Source organism: Oncorhynchus keta, chromosome 5 (genome assembly GCF_023373465.1).
Source record: "Oncorhynchus keta strain PuntledgeMale-10-30-2019 chromosome 5, Oket_V2, whole genome shotgun sequence".
Classification (NCBI taxonomy): Eukaryota; Metazoa; Chordata; class Actinopteri; order Salmoniformes; family Salmonidae; genus Oncorhynchus; species Oncorhynchus keta.
Genome location: NC_068425.1, coordinates 6,506,261 through 6,526,868, shown reverse-complemented (window position 1 = coordinate 6,526,868; position 20,608 = coordinate 6,506,261). Strand labels below are relative to the sequence as shown.

General features: G+C 43.7%; 1 protein-coding gene across 4 annotated transcripts in view; it reads right to left on the bottom strand.

Moving 5' to 3' along the window:
* kansl1b (KAT8 regulatory NSL complex subunit 1b) overlaps nucleotides 1-20,608 on the bottom strand; it is a 79,962-nt gene that overhangs the window by 39,897 nt on the left and 19,457 nt on the right. For all 4 annotated transcript variants that reach the window (XM_052518584.1, XM_052518585.1, XM_052518587.1 and 1 more), the window contains one exon: nucleotides 11,567-12,944. In XM_052518584.1, the coding sequence (XP_052374544.1) occupies nucleotides 11,567-12,944 (1,378 nt within the window). The remainder of the gene's footprint in view (nucleotides 1-11,566; nucleotides 12,945-20,608) is intronic.

The window sequence follows — 20,608 nt, the reverse complement described above, 5'->3', positions numbered from 1 at the left end:
TGGATCTAATATCTCTAGCGAATTGATGTTGATCGTCTGTTTTCTGCTTGATTTACAGCAGGGTCTCGTTAGATTTAACAGAGAAAGCATCAAGTTAACGACTTCATGTTTTCGTGCCTCGGATTGGACACGGGGGTCTACTAGACTCAATTGTGTAGGATGGGCTTTTGCGCAGCATCCAACACTATTCCTATAAATGATTCTGGATATAATGACAACATATTACATAGCCTAGTGGGCCTCTTCACAATATGATTGGGTAATGAAATAACGTGCCAAATAGATTTTGGTAACCATGTCACACCTGCAATTTTAAACAATACAAGGGGCTTGACATAGCCTTCTTGGAGGTTCAATTTGGAGCTCAGAAATTCAAGTGGTCTACTGGAATAGGCCTCTGACATTTCCTAAATTTGGTCCTTGAACTGTCCTTGTAATTATTGTAGCCAATGTATACGTTCTCCTGCTTCGCTTATAATTAACCGTGATTTGTTTTTGTGAGAGGTGGCCACTTTCATTTGTTTACCGCAGCTTCAATTGAAGAGGTGTCGTACTACACTGTTGCAGTAAAATCATGTGGTTATTATGCGGAAGACAACATATAAATGCTGGCTTCAACTTGACTTTCCAGACAAAATCATTCAATTACAAAATAAGTAGTTATTGGTCACTTTCTCATTATAAAAACTGTGTGTCAGTGGTGAAAAGGTACCCAATTGCAAACATAGATTATTTTAATTTTAAATGCTGGCCATACCATGGATCATTTAACTATTTGATTTAGAATTTTGAATATATATATAAAAAGATTAAACAAAATTAATTATACACACTTTTTAAAAATAAATAAATATTGAACTTGGCATTCACTACACGAAACATAAATAAACGCAACATGCAATAATTTCAACAATTTTACTGAGGTAGACTTAATACAACGAGATAATGTGCCCATATCTATAGATTTCATGACTGAGCAGGGATGCAGTCATGGGTGGACCTGGGAGGGCATAGGCCCACCCACTGGGGCGCCAGGCCCAACCACAAAAGGGCTTTATTATGGAGAAATTCTTCTCGGTTTCATCAGCTGTCTGGGTGGCTGGTTTCTGGCAATCCCGCAGGTGAAGAAGTCAGATGTGGAGGTCCTGGGCTGGCGTGGTTACACGTGGTCTGTGGTTGTGAGGCCGGCTGACGTACTGCTTATTGTAGAGAAATTAACATGTAATTATTTAGCAACAGCTCTGGTGGACAATCCTGCAGTCAGCATACCAATTGCATATCTAATAGATAACAAAACTAAGCAAATATGTTTTATTTGGACACACACTAAGTATAAAAAAAATGCAGAACACATACTCTTTCCATGATATAGACTGACCAGGTGAAATCTATGATCCCTTATTGAGGTCAATTGCTAAATCCACTTCAATCAGTTTAGATGAAGGGGAGGAGATAGGTTAAAGAAGGATTTTTAAGCCTTGAGACAATTGAGACATGCGTATGTGTACCATTCAGAGGCTGAATGGGCAAGACAAAAAATGTAAGTGCCTTTGAACGGGGTATGGTAGAAGGTGCCAGGCGCACCAGTTTGTGTCAAAACTGCAACGCAGCTGGGTTTTTCACGCTCAACGGTTTCCTGTGTGTATCAAGAATGGTCCACCACCCAAAGGACATCCAGCCAATTTGACAACTGTGGGAAGCATTGGAGTCAACATGGGTCAGCATCCCTGTGGAAGGCTTTCAACACCTTGTAGAGACCATGCCCCGACGAAGTGAGACTGTTCTGCAGGCAAAAGAGGGTACTCATTATTAGGAAGGTGTTCCTAATGTTTGGCATACTCAGTGTAACCCCTTATTTTTGTTGCCACAAAACTGCCTTCATACTTCCCTTCGTTTGTATGGGTAACACTTATGGGGGTCGTAGAGCAAAACGGAGAACACCATCGTGTTTGTGAGTCTCCCCCTTCCCATAGTCATTCGTTTGTAGCGCAAACCGTTCAGGCGCTACACACGCTTTCGTGAGAAGAACAATTTTCAGTGGTGGAAAAAGTACCCCATTGTCATACTTGAGTAAAAGTAAAGATAATAGAAAATGAGTAAAATACTAGAGTAAAAGTCTAAAATTTACACAAGTACCAAAAGTAAATGTAATTGCTAAAATATATTTACATATCAAAAGTATTAATGATTTAAAATGTCTTATATTAGGCAATTTTTAATTGTATTTTTTAATTTACAGATTGCCATGGGGACACTCCACCACTGAAATCATTTACAAACAAAGCATGTGTGTTTAGTGAGTCTGCCAGATCAGAGGCAGTACGGATGACCAGGGATGTTCTCTTGATAAGTGTGTGAATTGGACCATTTTCAGTCCTACTAAGCATTCAAAATGTAACAAGTACTTTTGGGTGTCAGGGAAAATGGAGTAAAAGTAAATTATTTTCTTTATGAACGTAGTGAATTAAAAGTTGTCAAATATAAAAGTACATATACGCCAAACAACTACTTAAGTAGTACTTAAGTAGTTTTTACACCACTGTCAATTGTCGGGATTGCATGGTCTGAAACACTGCTGTAACTCTGTCACCTTCTCACAGGTTTCGAAATAGCGCACCAAATGTAGGCCTACTGTCTACAAACAATTCAATCAGACAAAAAAAAGCATATAAAAGGCACCTCTTGTTGACATGTTTTTCAGTCCCCCTGGAATGTAAATAAGACTGATGTTATATCATCAGCCTATATAACAATATTATGGAGATGTTGAACATTATGGAAAACGAGACTCCTCCAAACTGTCCCATTCATCTGAGAATACAATCTAAGCCTAGTCACCTACCATCCCCTGAAACGACTAATGAACATGACTGTCTGTATCTGTCTTTCAATGTAAGTCGCTCTGGATAAGAGCGTCTGCTAAATGACTTAAATGTAAATGTATTGGTCCTAGGATTTAAGATAGAAAACCAGCCTAAGAGAACCTCAGTGATCTTTAGGGGGAAGCTCTGAGACAGAGCGGTTCTCTTGACTCCATTCACAAAGAGCAAACACAGTGGTGTGAGTGAGGGAGCGAGAATGGCAATGCATTCAATAATTGCAGTCACACCACCACAGGCAGAGAGGTTTGGGGTGTTGGTGAACTATTATTTGTATGGTATGTCCTGCTTTCAGAGTGAGAATGACTCTGGACAGCACTACTGCAGACACAGAGTGTCAGAGTGACTGCAAACACACCGAATGGAGGACTTGACCCCCATACCAACAAACTTTGTGACAACTGCAGATGTAAAAAGGGCTTTACGCATAAATGTGATTGCATTTGAGTAAGAAGGAGTCCTAAGACCACCATCTTTTCACTCTGTAGCTAATGCTTCCCATTGTCATTGTGTTGTGCAGCCATACTGTGGGTGTGTCACATAGCTGCTTCCATTTCAATGAATCATAGGAAACCTTAATGAGCCAAGAACAAGACATTTCAATGCCACTTCAGGCTTGTCTTGTACCTGAAGAAGGGACGAGGCCCTCTGGCCCAAATAAACTAAACCGTTTTTGTGGTGGTTGGCCTAGCGAAATATTCAGTCAATGTGCTTGCGATTGTTTTAGTAGAGCCCAATATAAAATTCCCAGACCAGTTATAATGCTCTACCTGGTAGCAACGGAGGGCACCAGCATCCTGTCCCCTGGATATGCCTAAACTTGATCAGATTCATTGGCACAGCCTTGCAGTAACATCAGTTGAACCCTTCAGCTGGGTTGTGTCCTTTCGGCACTAAATGGAAGAAGTGGAAGGGACTACCTGGACTTGTCCAATAATAAAACACTTGTGTTCGTTTTCTGTTGCAAAACATGTTCTTACGTTGTGCCCTAATCAACACAACCCTGATGATGAGAAAACTACAATTCAACCTTCAGGGCGTTCATTACGGTGGGGTGAACCATATCCTACTTCTACCATAAGCTCCAGAAAGCCATCCTGAGAAGGCAGGCGTGTTGTCGTTTCAATCCACAACCCATTAATCTAGTGGTGGTGCTGGTGGTTGCTGTCTGCTAATCCAGCATGCTAGTAATCTCCAGACTGATTAAACAGACATCTAATGCACCATGTGCTGCTGCCCAACACTGCCTTTTTAAATCAATACTGTTGTTGGAAACCTTCTGGTTAGATACGAATGATAAACAATAAGAATGATTATCTATAATGAAAAAAAAATATGCAGACGAAAGTATTACTTATAACAAGGGAAAAATTAAAATAAATAAATAATAATTTTGTTCTGGACACTTGCTTTGGGGGTGAGATAAAGTGGTCATATTATGGATATTACAGCTGGACCTGTAGTGTGTGAGAGGAGCAGATGAGGGCCATTTGAGACACTACATTACTGTTGAGCACTGAGCAGCTAGGGTCAGTCCGGGCGTTTTTTCCCCCATTCACTGCCCAGGGGTGCAGCTGAACAGGACCCAGGATATGGCGACATGTGGTGCGGACTGCGGAGAGGACACGTTGCATGAACATTTCTAGAAAACGGGCTAACAAAAGAGCCTGGCGTCAGGCTGAGAGACTGATGAACAGGCACACCAGGTGAACGTATCAACACAAGCCAGGGAAAGAAGAGACAAAGGGAAGGCAGAATGGAGAGAAAAGACAAACGGATATAAAGATGAAAACCACCCACGCAAAGAAAACCTAACCAACCAGCTTGCTTCGAGGATCCTGCGAGCTAACTGGCTAAACTGGAAAGCCAACCCGAAAGGTCAGCAAGCAGGAAGGAACAAGGACGTAGTGGATCCATTTGTAAATGACTAACGTGGGTCCTTAAATCACATTGACAAGGACTCTTGGCACGGCCCTGTGAAGAACACAGAATAATTGAAGGACAGGGCACAAAAAGTCTGTTTTTCCATAGTTTGGCTAAGAGCTTAGTTCCTCTCATGCTAACTAGCCTAATGTGGGCCAAGGCTACAGGTTTATGTGCCAAACGGCCATGCAAAAAAGGAAGCTGCGCTAACATGACAGGAAACTCATTGTTGCAATTATGGCAATAAAACAGACTGAGAACCAATCAGGGCTAAGCTCTCACACACCAATAACTGCAGGAAGAGGTCGGTAACTGCTTGAGAGCTTTACTTATTTAAAACCTTGACACACCTCACAAACTAATCTTTCTCCTAATTTCCTTGCCATTGTTTTGGGGCAGAAGAATATAGAATACGGTTTTGCACTTTAAAAAAAAATGGGATACCAAAATTATTGGTACAAACAAATCTCACACTCAATTTGCATGAGGTCGCATTCACATGCCCACCATCACTAAATATATTTCACAAGTTTAGCATCAGTGGGAGGAAGGATACTCTTTGTGGAGAGTCCCCATAAGATGAAGAGGAGCCTGTGAGATGTGAGTACAGATGAAGAAGAGGAAAAAAAAAAAAAAAAAACATCCTGTTATCAAAGGCAGTGGGTTTGCATAATGGGGGCATGGCTAGGCTCAGGCTTTTGAGACAGAGCTGCCACTTGGGCTGACAGGGAGGCGCTGGTCTCCGGAAGAGGCCAAAATGGAGCAGACAGTGGAATGCACCAGAAAAAGGCCTTTCATCATCCTGAGTCAGTGCACTGCAGCACTAAGGCTGAAGGAGAAGAACATCAGAGAGCCCATATCAATAAAGTATCTTAGAGTAGGAGTGCTGATCAAATATCAGTTTTGGATCCTAATGAAAAAGATAATGTGGACCGATCCTAGATCAGCCCTGCTACTCTAGACGCTTTGTGGATAAGGGCCCAGAGCCTATTAGGTCATGTTTAAAATCGGACACTTACCTGCACAGGTGACCTGTCCTGCATTTCCAACATGTTCCTGTTGCTCCCCCAAAAAAATGAGTAGATATGGATGAGTAGATATGAATCCAAAAACAACCCCAGTTAGGTAGAACCGAAAGCAACAGTACATAGAACAGTTTTATTCATGAATGCATAATATTTAGGCCTAGCGGGTTATGGGAAGGAGTGAAACAGTTGGCCTACAGGGCGCTACAAGACCTTGCCTGGAAGACAGCCAAAGGTTAATGATTACAAATGGAGGATATAAGGCCAACCAACAGGGCCCTAAAATGAACACTGGCTACCTGCCAAACGCAGGTAGATTTAGGCTTTGCCGGGAAATAACGTCTAATTCACCAGCCACGTTGGCGCATGGTAACACGTCGGACTCAAAATTGTGAGCGCTTCATAAAAAGAGTCAAGTATGGGCACAAGTGCGAGTTGTGCTTTGTAGCAAAATAAATGTTGGTCTAATTTACTTGAATGACTTCTAAAGTGAGACTTTGTCCTCGTGTTACTTATCCATTTACGTAGCTTTGTTCACAAGCTCGGTTGCTTTTCAATGTTTGAGTTTGCTCCCACAGCTAACAAAAAGAGACCTCTTTGGCCTCTACTAGTGACATTGTAGCAGGCACAATTGATGACTCGAGTGGCCCTGTTACCAAGGTAACCTTAAAGGGGGAGCAAAACATTTGATCAAATACTCAGGTCACAGAATATTTAATTAAATTGAGCAACATACCACGTTACTTGTTTTAGAAACATTACAAGCATGCTCATCGGATTTTCTCTTTGTGTAACTATGGCAAAACAGATATTTTGTCTGGCAAAAAAAAAAGAGGTGTGTGTGTGTGTGTGTGTGTGTATGTGTACATATACATATGTATATATACACACACACACACACACACACACACACACACACACACACACATACATACATACATACATACATACATACATACATACATATATACACACACACGTATATACACACACACACAGCTCAAAAAAAAAGGGAACACTAAAATGACATCCTAGATCTGAATGAATGAAATATTCTTATTAAATACCTTTTTCTTTACATAGTTGAACGTGCTGACAACAAAATCACACAAAAATTATCAATGGAAATCAAATTTATCAACCCATGGAGGTCTGGATTCACACTCAAAATTAAAGTGGAAAACCACACTACAGGCTGATCCAACTTTGATGTGATGTCAAAATGAGGCTCAGTAGTGTGTGTGGCCTCCACGTGCCTGTATGACCTCCTTGCAACGCCTGGGCATGCTCCTGATGAGGTGGCGGATGTTCTTTTGAGGGATCTCCTCCCAGACCTGGACTAAAGCATCCGCCAACTCCTGGACAGTCTGTGGTGCAACGTGGCGTTGGTGGATGGAGCGAGACATGATGTCCCAGATGTGCTCAATTGGATTCGGGTCTGGGGAACGGGCGGGCCAGTCCATAGCATCAATGCCTTCCTCTTGCAGGAACTGCTGACACACTCCAGCCACATAAGGTCTAGCATTGTCTTGCATTAGGAGGAACCCAGGGCCAACCACACCAGCATATGGTCTCACGAGGGGTCTGAGGATCTCATCTCGGTACCTAATGGAAGTCAGGCTGCCTCTGGCGAGCACATGGAGGGCTGTGCGGCCCCCCAAAGAAATGCCACCCCACACCATGACTGACCCACCACCAAACCGGTCATGCTGGAGGATGTTGCAGGCAGCAGAACGTTCTCCACGGCGTCTCCAGACTCTGTCACGTCTGTCACATGTGCTCAGTATGAACCTGCTTTCATCTGTGAAGAGCACAGGGCTCCAGTGGCAAACTTGCCAATCTTGGTGTTCTCTGGCAAATGCCAAACATCCTGCACGGTGTTGGGCTGTAAGCACAACCCTTATCTGTGGACGTCGGGCCCTCATACCACCCTCATGGAGTCTTTCTGACATTTTGAGCAGACATGCACATTTGTGGCCTGCTGGAGGTCATTTTGCAGGGCTCTAGCAGTGCTCCTCCTGCTCCTCCTTGCACAAAGGCGGGGGCAGTGGTCCTGCTGCTGGGTTGTTGCCCTCCTACGGCCTCCTCCACGTCTCCTGATGTACTGGCCTGTCTCCTGGTAGCGCCTCCATGATCTGGACACTACGCTGACTGACACAGCAAACCTTCTTGCCACATCTCGTATTGATGTGCCATCCTGGATGAGCTACACTACCTGAGCCACTTGTGTGGGTTGTAGACTCAGTCTCATGCTACCACTAGAGTGAAAGCACCGCCAGCATTCAAAAGTGACCAAAACATCAGCCAGGAAGCATAGGAAATGAGAAGTGTTCTGTGTATGTATGTATGTATGTATGTATGTATGTATGTATGTATGTATGTATGTATGTATGTATGTATGTATGTATGTATGTATGTATATATATATATATATATATATTTACATTTTTTTAAATTGACCTTCCACAGTGGCTGGTATAAAAAATAAAAAACAAGCATGTTTAGGCTCTTCCAACCAAGCATCAAGCCCTCCAGTAAAACCCTCAATGATGCTAATCTTCACATAAGCTTTGTTGTGTCACTATGACAAAAAGGCCACACACAAACAAGCAGACTCGTACACAGAGACCCTACTCATCACGTGACACACAGACATCAAAAGCAGACCGGTCATTCTGTGCCAAAGAGAACTATTGGGTTGTAAAATGAGACCAAATCAAAACAAGACAATTGCTCTGCTTTTAGATTTTCACAAGGAGTTAACACTCGCTTAGCTTCAGACAGAGCTTTATATTGTGTGTGTGCGCGTGTAGCGTTGCACGGTATACCGAGACGGCAGGAGCTTTTTGATACTAGAACATGAAAAACTGTCTGGAACTAGAATGGTTACTTTCGGTACTTTGTCAAATGTGTCTCGTGTCATCTACTGATTGAGAGAGAACCAAGTCTGTCCGTCAGCGCAGCCGATGTCCCCTTATAGTGCGAGTGCACCGTGCCTGCTCCACATACTCATGGCTAGCTCTAGGAACCACTGCACTTCCTTGGGAGCCTGGTCTGCACCACCACTTATGCTGCAAAGAAGTTAACACAATTGAATAATGCAACACGGTATGTAGACATTTTGAAACCGTTAATTACTCTTCACCAACATATAACCATTACAACACTTTACAATGCAAGATGATACCGGTAGCTTCCAGCTTTGTAGGCTAGCTTTCCTTGGTAGCTTACAGCTGAAGCTAACATCAAGTCACTGCCCTAGTACCTTGTTTTTGATAATATACAAACCATAAAGCAAAAATATTGCTGATTTCAACACGGATTGTCACCAAAAACAATTAATTTTCTTCCTCCTATGGGCCCCGCCTCAAGTCTCTCAATATCATCTTTGCTTGAGCCTCGAAAATGACTGAATGACATCATGGGTCTTAAAAAGACACAGCACACTTTTATATCATATTGGATGATATATAACCTAGCTATGACAGGCTAGAAGTTAGTATTCTAGCGCAAGTTGGCTTGTTATGGTTGGTTGCTGCCTCGGTCTCTCACACACGCAAGGCCCGCCCTCCACCGTCTCTCCCCGCTGTATAAGCTCTGGTTAACAAAGTAGCTTACAAATGGACTTCTCTGCTGCTCCCCTAACTCGGATCCGACCATGCCTATACGCAACTAGTGGTCCTCGGGTTGGTTCGGGTCTCTATATTGAAAAACGGATTCATGCATTTTTGGTCCGGGTGGGAAAGCCCCAGGTCCATTTCAGAACAGGTCCAACTTTTTAGACCTCTACTTGAGAGACCCAACATAACAACCGCTGTCACAACAGACAATACCAGGAACATTTTAAATGATGTCATAGAAACTGGACTTGGGCAACAAATAGGGTGCTTTTAAATGTTTCGTATTTAGCCAAATAAATACACCCCTGGTGTATTTACGTGTGTTTCAGGACAAACATGGTGTGCAGACAGATCACACAAATCAAACTTCAGGGGGTTGCTCAGAGCCAAATGTTAAAATGACCTTATAGTGGCTGCATCAACGCCACAATAGCGACTTCAACTGGTCTGGAAATAATATGCTTTTCTTACACAAGACACAACAGACATCCAGACACACACAAACGACAAGGTGGTACCATCAACAAGCTGAAAACCTAAACTATGAAAAGCAGCAGTAGTTATGTGTGGAGAGTTGAAGTGTTTGCAAATATGTACTCTGTTCATCATATAGAATGTTATGGAAGTGGATGAGTAATGTGCAAGAAAAAAAAAGTAACCCCCCCCGCAAGAGGAGCGCCGTGTCACTTCTTAAAGGTGCAGGTGCCACGATTTTCTTCTCCCACACGGACAGTCAGACAGAGACTGTAAAAAACAGCAGCTGTGTCATCATGCTCTCTCACTATAATCTGGCTGGAAGTAAGCCTATTTGGTCTTACGCAATTTGCCATGTGACCGACCAACTGCTTTCATCATGCCCGAATGTAGGTTATCCCTCATACCGTTGGTCCGTCTTCAGCTTTAGTTCACAACATTCAAACAAGGCCTCGGTGACTCTGACCCACAGTCAGGCTCACGTGGAGTCCCAAATAGCTCCTTATCTGCTACATAGTGCATTACTTTTGATCCCAGCCCTATGGGTCCTGGTCCAAAGTAGTGCACTATATAGATTGGTTAGTGCCCATTGGCCACGCACTACACACAATAACAAATGGGCCTGGTGAAGCTAGAATCAGAGGAAAGCCGCAGGGCTGACTATAAAAATAGCCAAACATAGTGCCCACATGTTCCTCAACTGAGAATCAAAGAAAAAGGCCAATCCAACTGAATAGGAACATCTAGTGTAACCAGCAACAGCTAGCCAACGCTATTCAAAAGTTAAGGTAACATGAAACAACGAAGGACCAATACTGAATACTTCAGGTTGGATTGTCCATCTACTCCCCCAATTATTTCATCTGCCTGTAAAAAGAGATGAAAACACCAACTCTGGGTTAAAATCGTCTCCTGCGATGATCACATTTAGTGCCTCCTCCAATGGAGTCAACTAGCAAAAGATCAGCAATATCGGACATAGGACAACAACCGCACTGGAATTAACCTAACCTGGGGCCAAGATATATCCGGAAGAAGCGCTCTGCCTTCACTTCTTTGAAAACGGTGGCTTCTTAGACCCAGGCTTATCCCCGAAGACATGAAAGTGTGTTTGAAGCAGAGAACTGCACTGCACCAACAGAACAGCCTTTTATTAAAACAGGGGTTTTTAATTCACTTTCATTATCCATCAGCCATCACTTCATCAGGGTCACCTTCCACATGAAGGAGGGTGCAAGCCACATCCTCATGAACACAGGACCAGGAAGACGTAGCGAGCGGACACACGCTTGTATGTAACATAAGTGGGCCTGGATTAGGCTTCCTTTCAGCAGCAGAGAGTGGTAACTGGAGATGAACCCTGAAACTGGCAGTGTTTCTCTGCTAAAACGAGACTACAGATCCCCAGTGGCTAACAACCCAACAAGCCAAGCCAGGATGGAGCCCCCCCCTTTCACTCACTCACTCTAGCATCTTTTTATTTTCCACTTCTTCAGTCTCCGACTCCCTCTCTGCTTTCTCCCCATCCTAAATGCCAATTTAGTCAACATTACTTCATTCCAAAAGGCCCACTCTTTCTTTATCCAATTAAATTGTCTGTTAAGCGGGGAAAAATATGTGTTTTTCCTGTTGTCCAGGTACTTACAGAGAGATGTGTCGCTGCTCGATGTCCACCCTGGTGAGCTCGTCCTCTTCCACGTCCGTCTCTCCTCCGGAGCTGCTCTCCGTGGCGTCCGAGTCGAAGGCACTCTCCGTGGACCTCAGGTTGGTGGTTCCGCTGAGAGACAAGCGCTCCAGCTCCGCCGGTACAGAGCCGTCCTTCAGGAATCGCCCAAGCCCCTCCCTCTCCTGCGGGGTGAGGGGGGCGTCCTGGCCTCCTCGTCTCCCGCCAGGTCGGAGGGCATCCAGTGGTCCCAGGGTGCTCTCCAGGAGCCCCCCCAGTTGCTGCTGGACATGGTGCTCCACCTGCTTGGCCTGAACCACCTGGAGGCGCTTCCTCAGGCGCCGCAGACGCCCCTCGATCTCGCCCTGCCGGCTCTGGCTCTGCTGAGTCCTCTCCTTAACGTCCACTCCAAGGCTGCCCAGGCCCAGAGAGGTCTGTCGGTCCGTTAGGGAAAGGGATGATGTGTCCGTGGCTAGCGATGGTGGCCGTTCTGAGGGTTTGCTGTCAGGGCAGTCCATGGGGGTGTTTGTGGAGGCTGCGGGGGGTGCTGGCTGTTCAGTGTTTCCAGCAGGGTTGTAGGACAGTCCTGTGGGCTGCTGGTGCTGCCCTCCCCCGTTAAGAGGAGAGTTTCCTCTAAAGGCAGCTGTGTGGGGTTGGGGCTGGTGCACTGGGGAGTCCAGTCCATGTCCAGCAGGAGGCCTGTTATTACCTCCATTGACTGTTGTCATACTGTCCCGGTCACGGTCCGCCCCGTTTTTGGCCAACTTCTTGGTCACGCCGTTGACCGGTGGCGGCGAGCTTGACAGGGCAGGGGGACCACCTCCTCTGCTGTTACTCATGATGCTCTTCAGCTGCTCCTCTGACAGCTCCAGTGTCTTGTGTTTCCTGGGCAGGAAGCTGGGCAGAAGGCCGTGTTTCTGGAGCAGGACGCCTTGCAGCTTCAGTGACTCCTTGGTAGAGGGAACGGACGTCACGTCCGAGCACAGGTACGAAGCCACCAGCGGCTGTAATTTCCCAAGAGGTGTGGAAGGAGCCTCGTTGCCTCGCGGCGAGTCCTCCCTCCCCTTACCTGTGATGGACCCCCCGTGGGGACCGCGCTCTTCAGGGGCCTTGCGCTTGACGGTGCCGTTGCTGGAGACGAGGATGTGACTGGTGCCTCCGCTGCTCTCCACGCCGCTCGGGGAGAGGTTGGAGGAGGGCGGAGCCAGTTTGAAGTGGATGCGGTGAGCTTCGGCCGGCGCGTCGGTTAGAGCGGGCGCCATCGCAGCCATGCAGCACAGGGAGGGGGCGGGCGAGGGGGCCTCTCCCGGTGCCGAGGCCAGCTCCACACCACCCACCTGCCGCCTCGCCAGAGGACAGCCTAGGAGAGAGGGGGAGTCAGAGATCTACATTAAAAACACAACATCCATGAGCCATTTCCAACGTTCATACTTGATAAATCTTCATTCACTGTCATCCAAACCAAGAGCATTCTATGTAACGCTTCAAATTTGCCTATAGTAGTCATAATGATCTGGCCCGAATGCCACATTACTACTCTGCAAGAAATCTGGTTACTGACAGACAGTGAAGCTTTTATACATATGAACTCAGACATCAATTACATGTTTCTGGAGCAGAGGAGCAGGTGCGTAGATGAAACCATAGCTGGAAGATAGAGAGTGAAGAGGGAGGGGGGGGGGGTTAATTTACCAGCAGTACTACATTGAGAGGAGCTATGCAGCTTAATTTATGTCTGCGTGGGACACAGGAGGGAACAGCTGATCTCACCAAATGTAGGTCAGAGCCCTAGCTGGAGCAAAGGCCTACCAAAACGCATCCAGACAAGGCGGATTTCAGCAGCCGATCAGAAGGTTAACAAGGTAAAAAGATATATGAAGGAGCAGAGTGATGGGAAAAGTACCCTACCAGTAGTAATTTTGGTATTTTCAAAATATTTTCCTGAAGTTCAGGTGGGCTTTTAAGACCCCATAGCCAAACTAAGCTCACCATTTCAATGTGTAATTTGGTTAGATATTGGCAGGCTGCCTGGCTAATGTAATTCAAGAACAAGGGAGGGTACAGACTGAGGAGAAGACAGGTAAATCATAATGGTGGAAGGAAAAATATGCAGGTGGCTGGCTGGCTGGCTTCGCAAGTGCAAATTATGCTAGCACGATACTAACATAACTGCTCAATAGAAAAAGCTGTGAGTAATATATCTAAGAAATGTTCAGTCATGAATACAAACAGGTCAGGCTGACACGACATGAAATCACTATTCATTTCCTGAGAACAGAGAGAGAGCGAGAGAGAGAGAGAGAGAGAGAGCAGACTGGTGTGTTACGTTCTGAAAGGGTGCCGTGCTGTTACACTGCAGATCCAAAGGGTGTGGTGACGGATGGCACAGGTGTTAGGTTACATTGTGCAGCTGCGTAAAAGGATAGGCTACATGCTCCATCCTAGGTGTAAAAATCACCCAAAAAAAGGCAGTGTTCAGCTTTATAACATTTGTCTACAAAGAATGCAATAATGTAAAGAATCATGTAGGCTTCTCTTAAGCAAACATGTAGCCTACGACTTTATTAGAATTCAAACTATTCCCACTTCCTAGATGTAAAATTCCTTTTTCAACTTGACTCAAAAAGATGTTGCAATACTGAATGTTTCTCAATGGGGAGGGTGTTTTAACTTCTTATGGCTGGGGGCAGTATTGAGTAGCTTGGATGAATAAGGTGCCCAGAGTAAACTGCCTGCTCCTCAGTCCCAGTTGCCAATATATGCATATTATTAGTATATTTGGGTAGAAAACACTCTGAAGTTTCTAAAACTGTTTGAATGATGTCTGTGAGTATAACAGAACTCATATGGCAGGCAAAAACCTGAGAAAAATTCCAACCAGGAAGTGGGAAATCTGAGGTTGGTCGATTTTCAACTCAGTCCCTATTGAAGATACAGTGGGATATTGGTCATTTTGCACCTCCTAAGGGTTCCACTAGATGTCAACCGTCTTTAGAAACGTGTTTGAGGCTTCTACTATTAAGGGGGGCTGAATGAGAGGGGAATGAGTCAGAGGTCTGCCATCATTCACATGAGAGGTAGCTCCCGTTAACTTTGTCTTCAGAAACGCAAATGTATGTTAAAAAAAATCCTAAAGATTGATTCTATACATCGTTTGATATGTTTCTACTGTAACGGACCTGTAACGGAACTTTTTGACATTTCGGCTGCAACTAGTGAACGCGCTTCGTTAGCCATTTGGACATAATATCTATAATTTATCGAACAAATCAAACATTTAGTGTGGAACTGGGATTCCTGGGAGGGCATTCTGATGAAGATCATCAAAGGTAAGTGAATATTTTTTATGTTATTTCTGACTTCTGTTGACTGCACAATATGGCGATATCTTTTTGGCTTGTTGGTTCTCTGAGCGCCGTACTCAGATTATTGCATGGTTTGCTTTTTCCATAAAGCTTTTTTGATATCCGACACAACAGTTGCATTAATGAGAAGTTTATCTATATTTCCATGTATAACAATTGTATTTTCATCATTTATAATGAGTATGTCTGTAAATTGATGTGGCTCTCTGCAAAATCACCGGATGTTTTTGGAACTACTGAACAGAACGCGCCAAAGTATACTGAGATTTTTTTATATAAATATGAATTTTATCGAACAAAACATACATGTATTGTGTAACATGAAGTCCTATGAGTGTCATATGATGAAGATCATCAAAGGTTAGTGATTAATTCTCTCTCCATTTCTGATTTTTGTGACTCCACTCTTTGGCTTGAAAAATGGCTGTGTTTTTCTGTGATATGGCTCTGACCTAACAATCGTTTGTGGTGCTTTAGCTGTAACTTAAGCTGGGACGTGGAGCTGCTGCAGTACGGGGGGAAGAGGTGTGAGGAAACAAGTTGTCCCCCATCTGGTCAACCACATCTTAGAGGACAGGACAACACTGACAAACAGTCGAAGCTGAATGACAGTCAGGGCAACCAATTGGATGCCTCTGCATGATTGGTAGGTGGGGAATGTTGAACGGCAATGCAGATTAGGGCATATCTCCTCACAAAATTGAGGGAAAATGTAAGGGAGAGAAAGGGTAAAAGAGGGGGACGGGAAGGCCTAAGTCATTTGATTTTCTCTCAAGCCATTTCTGGAAGCACTTATCAGAAATGCTATTTTGTGAGTTGTTTTCCTAAGGCTGCTCCCCCATGTTGCTGGTTGAGTGGGGAGAAGGCTTACGTAGTGAATAGATTCTAGAACATTCTGGAGGGGTATGTTAATTTGACATGCACGAGCGGGTCAACTTCTACTGTGCTAATCTGAACCCATCATCTGTACTGCTGCTACCATATGATGAGTGGTCAGGTGGGGGTGGAAGGCCCCACTTTAAAAAGGAGGGATGGAGTCACTCCAGTTGTGGACAGGGTCAGCCATTTGTTCACCCTCACCAGCCGGCAATTGCTAACCCATCTGCAACCGCCGACTATATGTGATAAAGTGAAAGAGGCCTGCACCCGACCCTAACCCACAGTCCGAGACGGCAGATTGTTCTTTTGACATAGGGTGCAGGATTGTTGTTGCATTATTTAGACATGTTTCTGCTCATAATTTCCAACATTTTGGTAGGCTGTTAGTCAGCTTGTCTATAATTAGATACACACGGTTTCTCTTCTGTCGTTACACAGTATGCTGCCCTAGAGTACTAAATAAACCCTCGCTCACCAGAATATCATATATCGATAAGAGTGAATGCTTCAATCTAGTTGACGTCGGTAAAGTTCTGATTCTTTCGCAGAGCAAAACCTTTTAGGGACCGGGGAGAAAATGCAAAATTTCCAAATGACACCAGTTTGACCGATTGTAAGGAAACAGAAAGCTGCTAAAAACAACCTGACAAGATTTCAGTTCCTTCTGGATGCATATTTGATGTGGCTGAAATACTAATCAGCTTTTATGATGCTGATGAAGATAGATACCGTCTGTAGAGGTGCTAACAGTGCATTTGTATTCTCTCAAGATGCTGAACAAAATAAATCATATTTGTCCACTCCTGTTCCCCAGTCAAAATGTAGCCTACATTCAGTGCATTATTTTACAGCAAGAAATGCCTTACTCTGCAGGAATTAATATTAAAGCTATGTGAGGTTATAGACCTAGTCAGTGTCCAGATTTCAGTTTCCATTGAACCCATCTGAACAGTAGGCTACAGTTCCCTTGACGTGCCATAGGCCTATTTGAAGTCCCCGTCTTGTGACTGTCGAATTTGTATAGTGCCTCTCAATCACCACACATAACCAAATCGTTCCCAGACTTTATTTTTCCCAGACTTCATTCCCCCCCCCCCCCCACCCCCCTTACTATCAACTCTCCATTTCGCATCTTCAATGTAGCCTGTAAATAGCAGAATAATTATACATTGATGGACTTTGTCCGGGTATCGTTCTCTTTATTCAACCTGCCCGCCATCCACCGGCCCTTCTTCCACACAACATTTTATGACCCTAAACCCGACCGACCTGCAGATTTAACCATGGGGACTGCGGGTTATGAGTCAACCCACACAGTCTCCGAGCAGTGTTACTTTAGCTTGGGATTGAGTCATGTCAAACTAGACAATAGAACCGTGCAGCTGTGTCAACTATCAACTGAGACAATGACATAGCAGCACCTAGCAAGGCCAGGGCAGACATACGCCTATTTAAAGGTGAAGGAAATGATAGATGGTTAATTAAATGTACGTAGTTCTGTCCTTGAGCTGTTCTTGTCTAATGATGTTCTGTATTATGTCATTCTGTATTATGTTTCATGTTTTGTGTGGACCCCAGGAAGAGTAGCTGTTGCAACAGCGAATGGGGATCCTAATATGATACCAAATACACGCATGACTATCCAACACACACACTACTCTAGGGATGGGCATGGTTAATCAAATATCCGGATATCCGAACCGATGGTTTCTTTTCAAACACTTAAGTATTAATTTTGAGATTATTTTTTAGGCTTATTTTAACAATGAAAAATGCTTAATGTAAATGATATTGTTTGTTTTCAGGAAAGAGTGGTCTGTGCACAGGCAAGCAGGCTGTGCACAGGCAAGCAGGCTGCGCACAGGCAGCTCAAGATTTGATTGACCGTTCTGGTTGTCTAGCGATAGACATTAATCCCGCTTCCGAAAAAGCATTACTTCACAGACAAGTAAAATGCTGTAGTGCACCCTTACAAACAAACATGATGTATCTGATGCCCTGTCAAGGGTATGTATAGTATGTATGTATAAAAACTTTGGTAGATATGTAACTTCATTGCCTGACCCTAGTGGTCACACATATGCACTGCTTGACTTGGACTGGAATAGATGCTGGTACTGTTCATATTTTGGTGCAGGAGCGCCACAATACTTTTGAGCTAATATTCTATAAGAGGTGCAGGAGCTCAAGCAGTAGAAAATGTGAGCTGCCGGTACTCCGCTCCGGTGAGCTCCTGCCCAAGTCAAGCACTGTACATACGTAATAGGACCATTATTCTGCATTGTGAATTGATGTGGAATATAATTTTTTTATTATAATTTTGTGGAGCTCCTGCACAGTTCAATTTGTCACATCGCTAGCCGGGTCCTTGCTCTGTAGAGTGTAGCCTTTTTTGTCAAACTGGTATTTGGTTCATTCAGAATATGTCCAGATACACAAACTCAAGCAGAGAAATTCAGTCCCACTCATGATATGCACCGACTGGCACCCTATTCCCTAATGGGCCCTGGTCAAAAGCAGTGCACTGTATATGGAGTAGGGTACCGTTTGGGACGCACAATAGCCTGCCTGCCTAAAGCAGAAGCTATGTGGAAGAGAAGAGCTAACTCAGGTGCCTGCTAGTAGCACATTACTAATACAGCAGCCAGGTTCAAACTCAGTTCACCAAACCTCAATCAAATAATCCTTTCGCCATTCTCTGGACTTCAGTATAAAACAAGTAGGCTACGGTACAACCCCTCCCTGCTCAAATGTATGTGTTCACAATTCCCCGGTGAACGGACAGGGGTGTGAATGACAGTTTGATTCAAGTGGGGTTACATAAATTGAATGTACTTAGTAAAATGATTATACAAATATGGCCCGAGTTACATAGAAGGACAAACAAGATTCATCTAATAGCCCAAAACTGTCTGTGTGACAAGAACAGCTTGGTGCGTAGTCTACCAGAGCTGCCAGTTACCTCTTGTATCAGCGACTGCAGGCCCAGGGTTTCTTAATGGGTGCTTTCCCAAGTGTCTCTACATAGAAAAACATTTAATCAACTTAAGCCTTTGAGAGGCAGCAGGGAGGGACAGATATGAGGGAGTTATGCTGTCTGGGGAAGTCCCGTCCTACACTCTCCAAACGATGTTACAGTTTGAATGGAATCAAGAAAGAGAACACTGTTTTCCCATTCAAGGGGGGAAATAATTGTATGTTGACCAAACTTGACACGCGCATGTGCTCACACACACACACACACACAACTTGGGCTGTCGCTCAGCGTCACACTCATAATAACCCGGCAGAGTAAAGATCCAGTGAGGGTTTGGAATGTAAGGTGACCTCCCTTGGGCTGTTGTGTCAGAAAGTGAGATCAGACTGTGGGAATGACTCAGCAATACCTCACTCTACACCAGGCACCAACTAAACTACAGAGAACATTCTGGAGGATGTTTGGTGAAACCAGGGTCAAAACTAATGCACTACGGCCTATAGGGACTTAGGGTTCGGTTCCAGTTCAGACGTAGATCAGGGATAGGGAGGAGGAACAGAGCAGTCACACACCACTCATTCAAGACACCTCTAGCATGTTTATTCACAAGGTGATGTCAGAGACAAGGAGAGAGAGAGAAACAATTAAACATTCACAGCACACATTTACACGTGACTTAGGCTACTTCCTTTGCATACAGTATAGCCCGTTTTTAACCTCTGGTCATTTCCATGTAAAAGCACCCATGAGCACCAGCATGTGAAGTTCATGTCAAATCTGCTTTCAAATGAAAGAGTATATTTTTGACTTTTTTTTATAAACCATTTTCCATCCTCAAAATTAGGAATAAGCAAAGGCTGTGGTTTCTGGTCAAACAGGTGGAAATATTAAAATAAATTTGAAATATATAAAAAAAACACAATAATGAATTAGTAAAGACCCCTGCCAACTAATATAAACACTTATATTTAGTTTAAGAAACATTGGCATGTGCCTTAATTCCGTTACCAAGAACCCACATATCTTAAGATAATTTCTAATTTATCTCGCTCATTATGGAGGATGATTAACCTTCACGTAAGTAATAAGTAAAAGGTAGAAACCATATCTATTTGGTATCTTAATTATTAAGTGATTAAAACTTGAAATTAACCAAATTGATAAAAGAATTTCCTTAAAATCAGTAAAGGAATTACTGCAATAGAATTGGCTACAATGGGAAATCATAGTAGTCAAACCAGTCTACCCTTCCATTGGCATATTATTACATTCAACTCAACCATTTTTCATTGTTGGTTTGTGGTCAAAGCTCTCTCTGTCTCTCAAACACATAATAAACAAAAGTGAACAAAACAATTAAAAATGTAAACTCAAAAGTTTCAAAGGAACAGACATTTCAAATGTCATATGTCTATGTACAGTGTTATAACAATGAGCAAATTGTTCATGTACAAAATGATTGTATTTACAATGGCGTTTGCTCTTCACTGGTTGCCCTTTTCTTGTAGCAACAGGTGATAAATATTGCTGCTGTGATGGCACACTGCGGTATTTCACCCAAAATATATGGGAGTTAATCAAAATTGGATTGGTTTGGTTTTCAAATTCTTCATGAGTCTGTAATCCGAGGGATATTTGTGCCTCTTTCCATAAATGTTGGGTCAAAGAGGTCAGGTATTCTGCCACTGTATACTCTTTTTTAGTGCCAAATAGCATAATAGTTTGCTCTGTTTTTTGGTAAATTCTTTCCAATGTGTCAAGTAATGACCTTTTTGTTTTCTCGTGATTTGGTTGGGTCTAATT